Source organism: Rhynchophorus ferrugineus, unplaced genomic scaffold, assembly GCF_030347505.1.
Source record: "Rhynchophorus ferrugineus isolate W39M unplaced genomic scaffold, kcgeb_rfMv2 rfM10, whole genome shotgun sequence".
NCBI classification, from domain to species: Eukaryota; Metazoa; Arthropoda; class Insecta; order Coleoptera; family Curculionidae; genus Rhynchophorus; species Rhynchophorus ferrugineus.
In genome coordinates, this window is record NW_027472589.1 from 6329392 (window position 1) to 6341352 (window position 11961).

The 11961-nt window shown below is 33.4% G+C and overlaps 1 protein-coding gene and 1 long non-coding RNA gene across 2 annotated transcripts; one reads left to right on the forward strand and one right to left on the reverse strand.

Annotated features, from left to right (window-relative positions):
• The first annotated feature begins 2791 nt into the window (after positions 1–2791).
• LOC143203392 (uncharacterized) lies at positions 2792–10444 on the forward strand. The gene is made up of 11 exons (XM_076415509.1): positions 2792–3081; positions 3141–3493; positions 3546–3587; positions 3644–3855; positions 4670–4736; positions 4848–4898; positions 4961–5071; positions 6327–6401; positions 6460–6570; positions 10205–10258; positions 10343–10444. Exons 1-11 carry the CDS (start codon positions 2912–2914, stop codon positions 10357–10359), a joined length of 1263 nt encoding a protein of 420 aa, XP_076271624.1. The 5' UTR covers positions 2792–2911; the 3' UTR covers positions 10360–10444.
• On the reverse strand, positions 4990–5386 carry LOC143203395 (uncharacterized). The gene is made up of 3 exons (XR_013007328.1): positions 5293–5386; positions 5176–5222; positions 4990–5115 (listed from the first exon to the last, which is right to left on the reverse strand). It is a non-coding gene; the product is annotated as an uncharacterized LOC143203395 (long non-coding RNA).
• Positions 10445–11961: the final 1517 nt, after the last annotated feature.

An 11961-nucleotide genomic window follows, 5' to 3' on the forward strand; every position in this document is an offset into this window, starting at 1 on the left:
GGCACTTACATATACTCTGATCATTTTTTTCAAGACAATTATTGAGAAACTGGTATAAACATTATTCTACAACTTTTTTTCCATCTCTCTAGCAACATTTAGAAACATTATTGGAAGAACGGTATTCTAGACCAACCCATAACATTTGTGCAGTAGATTCTCTTTTCAATGTGCTATGGAAAACTCTTCTGTTTGCCAGAATTTGTGGTCATTATCATTGAATAACTATTAAAACCGCCACTATTAAATCCGAAAACCGACAACTGAGATATCACAAGTTTCTAAGAGTGGTGGATGAACCTTGTCAGCAGAATTATAAGCAAAGAATTATAAGCAAATGTTATTTTATGTAGACAGACGTAACAAAAATTTAGTTCTGCTGTTTACACTGATAATGTCCATCATCTCCAATGAATATCGCCGATCAAAATACAAGAAAGCATAAAAATGTATATAAGGAAAAATCAAAAACAGAAAGTTGTTTATATATCTGTGCTTTAAAGCACTATAAGCACACTTGACATAATTATTAACCATCAATAGATAGTTGCGTACTGAATAAAATTCATTTTAATTAAGATAAAACAAGATATTCATAAAAATAAAAGAAAAAGTATGTTAATGTTATAAACAAAAGAACCAGTTGACGAAAGACTGTATAATTAAGAAGTTAATATTTACTAAAAAAACAGCTAAAATTATATACCTGTTATTTTCATTTAATGGAATTGCAAATATTTTGTTAAATAAATAAACAAATTGTAATGACTATATATATATTTATGTGTGGAGTTTAAAACAAAAAAACTTTTAACTAACTTTATAACTATTTTAATATAATAGAAAATGTTTTTGTTCTTAATCATTGAATAACTATTAAAACCGCCACTATTAAATCCGAAAACCTACAACTGAGATATCACAAGTTTCTGAGAGTGGAGGATGAACCTTGTCAGCAGAATTATAAGCAAAGGAAAACCGTTATTTTATGTAGAGAAATGCTACAAAAATTTAGTTCTGCTATTTACGCTGATCATTCAAATCTTCTCCAATGAATATCGCCGATGAAAATAAAAGAAAGCATAAAAATCTATATAAGGAAAAATCAGAAACAGAAAGTTATTTATATGTTTAAGCATATCTGTGCTTTTGTGCACTATAAGCACATTTTACCTAATTATTACCCATCAATAGATAGTTGTGTACTCAATAAAAATCAATTAAAAGGTAATCATTTTCTAATTAAAAGTTTTAATTACCCAATGATAAAAACTAAATATTTATGATTTCTCATTTTAATTGAGATAAAACAAGATATTCGTAAAAATAAAAGAAAAAGTATGTTAATGTTAATAAACAAAAGAACCAGTTGACGAAATACGGTATAATTAAGAAGTTATATTTATTCAAAAACAGCCAAAATTATATACCTTTTATTTTCATTTAATAGAAATTCTAATATATATATATATATATATATATATATATATATATATATATATATATATATATATATATATACAGCTATTATAGCTAGCTAGCTTTATAACTATTTTAATTTAATAGAAATATGTGGTGATTGAACAAACATCCAGTGCCACAGTCTGATGTTGGCTAGATATAGTATGAGTTCATAATTACTAAAAAATCCTCATTTACTACTTATCCTGAGTATTTCAACAAGAACTTAAAACTATATCACAACCGGAGATAGAGCATCTGGTCCACACTTCTACATCCTATCTTGTTTCTCATCTTCTCTATCATTTATCAATTATCTCAACTCTATTTTCTCACACATTATTTATACCTTGTCATTCATTGGGTGCGTTTTGTGTCTAAAAATCAATTAAGTTTACTCTTGCAATAAATAGACAGAAACTTACTTTATTATAGACACTGTAAAAAACGCTGAATCCTCCTATTGCTAGTTTCCTCTGGATGGTATCACACTCTACTATCAAGAAGTGAATTAAAATGTGTCACTGTAATAAGAAGGCTCCATTTTCCTAAACATGGAGAGTATTCGATCTAACATCAAATGGTTTAATACTATTACCAATAATGGTCAAGTACGTAATAGATAATACTAATAAGATATTTGTAAAGGCGATAGGACTGACCCCCTACTGTCGAATCGTGCTGGGGCATGGTCGTAAATTTATATTTGTGATTGTCCCTAGACAAGAGTGCAAAATCCGATAAAGAAAATGGTCCCAGTCACGCCAGTAACCAGTCTGGGTAAGACCGGATGTCTTCTGGGATGATTACTAATGTGGTCACTCGCCAGTCGGTAATGTTGAGGCTTAATGCCGAGGACGTAGGCCCAGTCCAGTCTAGATAAACCCCCGTTGGTAAAAAAGGAGACTTTAAGATATAAAAAAGACATTTCGCAAACGGGTGTTTCATATTCGATATTTATAGTTTTAGTCCTCTCTCGATTCTTATCTTATTTAAGTGTATGCGAATGACTATATTTAAATCTGTCACTGCTAATGCTCCGATTGTCTTGTGGCCATTACTGCTTACTGCTACTTATTCCACTAGCTTCAGGTTGGAGCAAATGAAAATCACTGATCGCTAACCTCTGGTGTTGTCCTAACTTTACTTTTTTTACTAGCACTTGCTAGTAAAAAGCTTTCTAAGAGCTTTCTAATATCTCTTCATATATAACAATATTTTCAACATAACAAACCTCATAAATACTTATGGAATAGGACAAATGCATTGTACATACTTCTGTATGACGCCAAATCATGATTTCCAAAATTCCGTCAACAATCATCTTGACAATTCCATCAAAACCGTGTCTGGATAGTGACAGAGCCTTGATAGATAACCAAATTTAAAGTTCGACTATAAACATCGCTGAATATACCGTATCTCCAATGCTGAGTGAAGAGATTCAAACATGAACAACATAGCACCACCCCGTGGGACACCCGAAGAACTGCAAGCATGGAATAACATGATGGACACCATGGTCACGTTCATCAAGGCGTCGACAACTCTCATGAACACCATAACCAGTAAGATGATGCTGACGCAAGCTGCGGCGAGATCTGTGGAGGAGTCCCAGGAGTAAATAGTGTTTTTTTAATCTGTGTCAGTATTGTTTGTTGTCTGGATACTTGTCGTAGATGCGAAGAGAGTTGCGAGGCTTGTCGTCCCACACCACCCAGACCAATATGCGGCGTGTGTCCGGAAAATGCTAAAAAACAGGAAAAGTCACCGTCAAAAGTATCATTTCAAGAACCGGCAGCTGCAGAAGAACCAAAACCAGAAGGAGAGGCTACGGAAGAAGGCGCGAAACCCGACGCCCCAGCCGAGGAAAACGCCGAGAAAACCGACGATGCCGACGCAGAGAAGAAACCGGATGAAGAAGCTTCCCCACCAAAGAAATCGAGTAGTAACGTAGCAGCGGAAGCATCATCGACTGACGCGAAGAAATGTATCTGTTCGACAGTAAGAGCCAAGAGGCTTGAAGAGAAAGGTATCAAATTCCAGTAACAGCTCCGTGGACATTAATATTCGACATGTTTCAGAAAAAGCTGAGGACGAGCAACTGAACGAACCGAAAGATGAAAGTAATGACTAAATAAAATCCGAATATACACGACATTGATACTTTTTCCGATGCTAGTTATTAAGACGTGCTATTGTGGACCTACCGATGGGAACACCGATGCGGAAATGAGGGAGATGATTGAGAAACTGGCCAAGGCTCAAGCGGAAATAACCGAGTTGCAGAGTCAGATGGCAAGACTGCAGCGGTTGAGCAGTACGAAGAGATTCGGTCCCCATGGAGGACCAAACACGGCGACTTTATACAAAGAAATCATGAGAAATAATGAGGTATATAAGTTTAAGATTTTAAGGTTTGTTTTTAATTGTTTTTTCATAATTTACTAAGAAAAATCATGCAACTTTTTTCCATCTTTTTGACATGGCGATATTGTTTCGAAAGAACGATGTTGATATGGCAGCAGTTTGGTCATCGATTCATTTTCGCACTTCCTCAACATTTCGAAACAGCATTCCAGCAAAGTCATGCCGAATCGATCTACACATGTAGTAATCAAGAGGCACTATGTCTGGTGAATACGCTAGATGTGGCAAACATTTGGCTGTTATTGATAATCTTTTTACAACAATATGTCGTTGCCTTTGTTCAATGATTGATTAATGAATGAATGTTAAATGAATGGTTATTTGTGGGAGATATTAAGCTCTTTAACTTTTACTTCTTCAGTATTATTTTGTTAAACAAAGTTGTTAGTTGAAAATACGTTGAAAATTATTCTGATCCTTCTCGCTCGCAAGATTACACTGAACAGCTCAAAAAAACTTTTGAAAAACACAATGAATTTAAAACACAAGACGATGTAATAATCCCACCATTCTCATTTGCTAAAGATATTTGTTAATAAAATATAACTACTTGTTATAATTGTCACTTGTTTCTGTCATTACCGCATAACCTGGCTGATCATTATTTTCATTTTGATGCTGATAATTTGTGGAATTTAAATTCTGCCAAAAAAGAAAAACAAAAGGAATAATACTCGCAGTCAGGCATTGAATAAACAAAAAAACAACCCTTTAAAAATAATTCATGGTCCTTAAACTTTACGGTATTAATGCGGGATATATTTACTGCTACTTCCAGCCTTGTCCTGCAAGCCCATCGGCTAGATTACAAAATCAAGTGGCTAGACCTCGGCCGTACCAGCAAGGTAACCCAGGTTATTTAAACCAATTAATTAATTATTAAATAACAAACCTAACATTTAGTTATCGTATCATATATAATATTGATATATATCATAATAATTCCGATATTCCAGATTATTCTTCTAAATATAATAACTCTACAATGGCATTAGCTATAGGACCAGGTACTGCGAACTTTTATAGAATTTGTTCCCATTGTGCCTGCGATATTCTTTAATTATTTTAGGTAGTGCCAAACCCCTAAGTGGAAATTACCGTGGACAAGGCCCACTGCCATCGAACTTTCCTTGCAAATCGACATGTAACGCCCAAAATATGCAGCAAAGTATGGTACCAAGTGAGTCTCATTATTATTACTTTAATATTACCATATCCTGGTAACTGGAAATGGGCTGCTTATTTCGATGACTATATAACAGAAATACTTTTAAAAATATTAACCTGCTTATATTGTCTAGCTGTAGCATCACTGGGCATTTTAATATCATCTTAAGAAGCACAAAAAAAACAGATTAAATGTTTAGTTTATTGATTATTAATTTTTGTGCTTATACTAACCAATTTTAACACATATATCTGGAAATTAACTTGTTTTTATTAGCAACATGATTAAACATTTTGCAGTTAACAGTTGGGGTCTTCATGTATTCTAATTATTTAATCGCTCTAAAATTGCATTAATTAGTACAATATATATAAATATATATTAATCAAAATATATTCCCATCATTTTCTACAGCTTTTTCCGTGTTGAAAGAAAGATGTTGACTTGGAAGCGCTCCAACCATCGATCTCTTCTCGCACTTCTTGGTCATTTCGAAGGCGTGCGCCAACCAAGCCATGCTGTATCGATCTGAAAAAGTGGTAATCAAAAGGTGCATGATATCCCTCCCAACTCTTGAAACGTATAGCCTATTTTATTAGTAATGTGGATGACTCTCTTGGACAAGCTTTCCCTTTCACTGGAAGATAATTGCATGACAATAAAGAACAGTGGGCAGTCTTATATTTATTTTATTCAGATGTCAAGTTACACATGGTCGATATCAGGATGGACAAGATAATTAGGTTAAGATCAAGATTGTTCCAGAAGTAGTGAAGGAAAGAAAGAAAATAAGGAGGGAGGGATGTAGTTATACTAGTCCCCACCAATTTTGTTGTACCAATACCCGCACATTGTCAACCGTAGATTCCTATGTGGATGTAATATGATGGCTTAAGAATATATATATATATATATATATATATATATATATATATATATATATATATATATATGGTTTATATATATATATATATATATATATATGGTTTATATATATATATATATATATATATATATATATATATATATATATATATATATATATGGTTTATATATATATATATATATATATATATATATATCTATATAACTCTAAGGTTTATTACTGAGCTATTACTTATTTACTGAAACAATTTTCATCAGAGATCAACAAAATACATACTGAAATATGAAACTTAACGCATGGGAAAGAATATTCAACGTTTTTCTTAGAAATTTTTACATTTGGTAACTTAATGGTCATTAATATCGTTGTATTACCTTACAGGCAATCCAATGTGGCCCGCTAATATGAACAATTATGGTGCACCCCCGTTGTTTTCACCAAATGCTTTGTCTCCCAGTAATACCATAAAAGTGTTTTGATCACACATGCGATAATTTACAGTTGTTGTCTCTAGATAACTGGAATATACCAAATAACGACCAATACGGCGGTGGTTATTCACCTTATCAAACCCCGATGGCCACGTCCATGGCAGTTGTTCGATGTCCAGGGTCATCCAATAAAGGTAACTTATTTGCAATTTATATTTACCTCTTGCTCCATGTAAAATTTGATCACTCTTCTTGCTTCTTAAGTATTTCTCTGACGCCCTGGAAGAGGTTCGCTTAGGTCACCCTCTGGTGTTTCTCCCTCTTCGTCCTTGCTTCCCATATTCTATATACCTGTCTTGTTTCCCCAGGAATTGTAAGTGTCTTCAAAAACTGAGTTGTCTCTTTTTCTTTTTGCACTCCTCTGATTACTGATTAATATTGAGCTATTCTCTTACTAGATTTATTAGATATTCTTAAAGTACACATTCTTTTTTTTATTTCTGGCGTTAATTTCCACCTCCTGGCTTGCATTATCTTCGATTTCTATACCCAGATATTAAATTGCATTAATATTAAAACAGGGTTGGGTTTAAACCTTGCTCTCTGTTGGGTTTTCCCCTTACTCTATATGGATTCTGAAGGGGTTTGATTTTATGTTGTCTGCAATCACACTGTTGGTGTTTATTCCACTTATTCCCTCAAATATTCTTACAATATTAGTACTTATTCCTCTTTGTGATTATATATAACCCGCAGTTAGTGTTTCTTTTCTTATTCTGTCAAATATCTGTTCCAAATCAATAAGTTAGATATATTTGATTTTTTTAGAGTTGAACATTTTTTAAGATTTGTCTTATACTAAATCTTCTACACTTCTGCCTTTATCTTTATTTTTAATGTGTCAGAATACAATAACTGCTATTTACCAATCCTGTGGGATTCGTTCTCCTTTTTATGCTCTATTATAAATTCACCCCTCATAATTATTATGAACCATTTTAGTTAAAAATGTCTGCTTTTCCGTTCTACAATTTTCTCGACAGACTCTGTAATTCATTCAATTCGATATATCTATATACATTCGTTTAAAAACCTCTAGAATTTAAGTAGTTTTAGTTTTTTTTATCTGTTTACAAATCTTTAAAAATTTTGAACGTTCATTCACTTCTTTCTTTTTTGTGTTATTTGAACAAAGAATGAAGAAACATGTAAATTCTTTCAAATGTCTCAAAATATAAAGGTTGATAATTACTTGTTAGGCATATTTTAACAATTCCAGATTTTATTATAAAAAAAATTGAGCGTAGTTTTATATAATTAATTTTTTCTCGTCATTCAACTAATCATCTCTCTCAACCGCCTAGCTAAAAGTTCTGGACCAAAAAAATAATACGTCCTTTGGAGCCATATCCAAAATGTACTAATGAGTCCAAAAAATTCGCTGCATGAAAATAATATTATGTTGAATCTACATGTTGAAGTAATTCGCCCTTCAATTAAATGGTATAGTGATATCGAAGAAAATGATTCTTTTCTTTTAAACATGGACTTTTTTAACGATTTTTGGCACTCAACTGATTCAAAAGGGATAATAATGTAGTTTAGAGGCAATAGATGAACAAAACTATTTTCTAGTCCAAAAAAACTGACGCTAAACTTTTCTTAGCTGATTTGTGCACAGAAATTTTCTTTGAGTCGAACAAACGAGTTCAGACCACTCTTTCAAATTTTATTTTAATCTAGTATCAGAATGGTAGAACAAAGTAATCTAAGTACACTCACCTGACACTTTTAAAATTTCAATTTCAATTTTTATTTTGTTAAAAATGTAGACCCCCGCCAAGTTTAAATTGACTGTAAACACAAAACGAATCGTCAAATCGAAATAAAATTTTATTTATGTCCTTATGAATATGTTCAACGATTATAGCTGTGCAGTGTTAAAGCACTAACAAAATTAAAAAAAGCAAAAGATTTTCCAATTAAAATCTGTTGGGTTCCATCAACTTGTTTACACTAATGTTAATGAGTATACTAATACTATGCTCGACATTTACTTTAACATCACACTACACCAGCTAAAAAGTCTGAGGAAAGACAAATTACCTCGACATTGATATGATGATCGAATCCTTGTTCATGAATCTAAGCAAGCTTTCATTTCCAAATATATATGGAGATCGCTATGTCTGAAATACCAAGAGGTGGTAACAGTACATATATTGTTCTCTTCTCAGATCGCTCTTCTTACTATAGCCCTATAGCTGAATACCATATGCCCTTTGAAATAACCAATACATTCTTCTAAATTCTCTCTCTAGTTATTCTTACTTCTTCTTTGCGTGAGCTTTCCAACTAATTAGCTTCATGTCCAATGGTATTCCTAAATAATTTATTGTGTTAGTATAACAGATCAATTGAAAAGTCCCCGGCCTGCTGAAATGCCACAAAGCAGAATTTCTTTCAAATAACCAATACATTCTTCTAAATTCTCTCTCCAGTTATTCTTACTTCATCTTTACATGAGCTTTCCAACTTATTAGCGCTACATGTCAATGGCATTCCTAAATATTTTATTGTGTTAGTATAACAGATAAATTGAAAAGACCCCGGCCTGACACACAGATGGCGCTACTAGCATTAAGTTTAGACGTGGTGAAATGAGCACCGAAGACGGTGAACGTAGTGGACGCCTAAGAGGTTGATACCGACGAAAACATTTTTCTATTTTTTCTTTAAAAAATCCACAAAAATATTTTGAATGACCGTAAATTGAACCTGAATGAAATACCAGACACTCTAAAGATATCAATTGAATATGTACATCATATCATTTACGAATATTTGGGTATGAGAAAGCTCTGTGTAAAATAGATGCTGCGCGAACTCACTTTTGGCCAAAAACAACGACCAGTTGATGATTTGGAGAAGTGTTTTAAGATGATCAAGCGTAATAAATCCGAGTTTTTGCGTAGATATGTGACAATAGATGAAACATGGCTCCATCATTTTACTCCTAAGTCCAACCAACAGCCATCCGAGTGGACTGCACTCGATGAACTCGCTCCAAAGCGTGGGAAAACGCAACAGTCGGCTGGCAAGGTTATAGCGTCTGTATTTTGGGATACGCATAGAATAATTTTCATCGACTACCTTGAAAATGGAAAGACCATCAACAGCGACTATTACATAGCGTTATTGGACCGTTTTAAGGACGAAATCGCCAAAAACAGCCGCATTTCCAGAAAAAGAAAGTGCTGCTTCACCAAGACAATCAACCGTGTCGCAACTCAGTGAAAACGATGGCAAAATCCATGGATTGGGCTTCCAATTGCTTCCTCATCTATGGGAAGAACTTTTCGTCGAATGAAGAGTTGATCGACGAAGCTTAGGCCTATTTTGAAGCAAAGGACAAATCGTACTAGAAAAATGGTATCGAAAAGTTGGAGGGCCGCTATAATCAGTGTATCACCCTTGAAGGGATTTATGTTGAATAAAAAAACAAATTTTGCCAAAAAAAATGTGTTTTACTATGGTATGCCGGGGAATTTTCATTTTCCCTGTTATAGTACTTGTATGTTGTTTATATTGACGGGGATGAGATTATTTTCTTTATATATAAAATTAATTGATTCATTGTTGCTGCCTTGTGTTCTTCAACTACAGCCATTATACAGAACTGTGAATGTTGCATAATCAATTTGTCACATTTCTGTCTATTTTAACTTCTCATTTTTGATATATTTCGATTGATAATCATATTGAGATCCCTTAAAAGTAATTCACACTCTTACAGTTTGAATTCAACGAATTAATCTGCTGTTTCAGAGCCCCGCAGGATAATCGTGGAATGTAGGCAATCGTCAACCAAGCCGCCCGAAGGTAAAATTGCTAAACATCATCTTGCCCTCTCTTTACAACGACAATTAAGAGCTTTTAAGTCATTTTCTCTATTAATTATTTCAGATTCCGACCTTTACTAGCGCCGATCCGATTCAGCTGCGAACATGAAACGGATTGCGTTTATCAAATATGTCCAGTATGTGCCGTTACCTCTAATAAATACTCGTACATATAGATTGATATTTGTATTGGTTTGAAATGTGCTGCGTGGGCCGGTTGAAATTGTAACCAGTCCGCTGAAATATTGCATTCTTCCATGCAGGCGGAGTTTGTTATGAAGCTTATTTAATCATATCTTTGTTGAATAAGCCTTTCCAACCTTGTATGGTGTTCATACTCAACGTATATAAATCGTAATTTATAGTATCATTGAAAAAAATTTAATATTCTAATACATATTGTCACCACACTCATTGGTACAAGTAATGTAACAAGTAATACATTAATTAGTAACATTTATACAGTATACAAGTTCGTGTGATTTGGTCCAGTAGCTCTACTGCATCCACGTCGCTATGATGTAGCAACCGTATTTCATGTTTTACGACGATATCTTCGATAAATTCATGGATCCACTTGCAGTTATTCGTTCGTTACGCAGCTATGAGCATTGGTAATCAGTCAAAAGACTTTATTTTGACAATGTGGGATTGCTAGTTTGATCTTTTAGTGCAACCCCATATTTGCATACCTTAAGTCGTAATTGGCTGTATAATTGACTGATAAATGATCTCTTTGTCTGATTTCTTGATTTTGGGTCTGATGTATAAAAAATATGAGAAATATGTAAGTGACAAGCGGACAGCAACTAAATCAGATAAAGTTCGTATTTCACTGTCGTCTGCTCTGATATATAATACTTGGGTCATTTGCTTTTATATAATTGATCTATAAAACTTCTCAAGAACTAGAACTACAAGGAACTAGAAGCAATAATATATTTAAATGATCCATTCGCGATATTTATTATACTGTGGGGACCGCCACGACCCTTTAGGCCACCACTAATTCACCATCAACAACTACAAAGGTTGGCAACGCCGGTGGATTGGTACCATGCAGTTTCAGGGTATAAAAGACCATCACGACGACGTCTCGCTCTCACTTCTTTTCACCGTCCCCTCGTAACAGTACCACTTCCACAGCGCTACCGTACTTCCTCTACTTAACCTAATATCCTGTCAATTCTCCCATCGACCACATGTATCAATCGTAAGTTAAAATAAACAACTAATAAAGAGAAAATGACATTTCTTGTAGCCTCCATTCTTTGTCAAACAAATATATGAAAATTCACTAAGATTGAGTTACAGCACCTTTTTAACTATCTTCTTTTAAATGAAAAAAATTTACGTGATATAAATATACATGCATCCATGTTGATTCTGAAAATACAGAGGAATATCCAAACAAAGATTATATTAATTTTTCTTTTAAATATACAAACTTTCTGCATATATAGAGTACTTCAATAATCATATAAGCCTGTAATAAAATGTTCTCCATTCTGTATAAATCCATTGTCCATTGTCTATAACGTTGTTGTATATATATAATATGTTGTAATATATATATATATAAATGTTGTATATATATATAACGAGATATTTAACGTTGTTGCAGTATGGAATGATATTATTTATTGGTATTGGTGCAGTTTGATTATACGTGAGCTGCACATG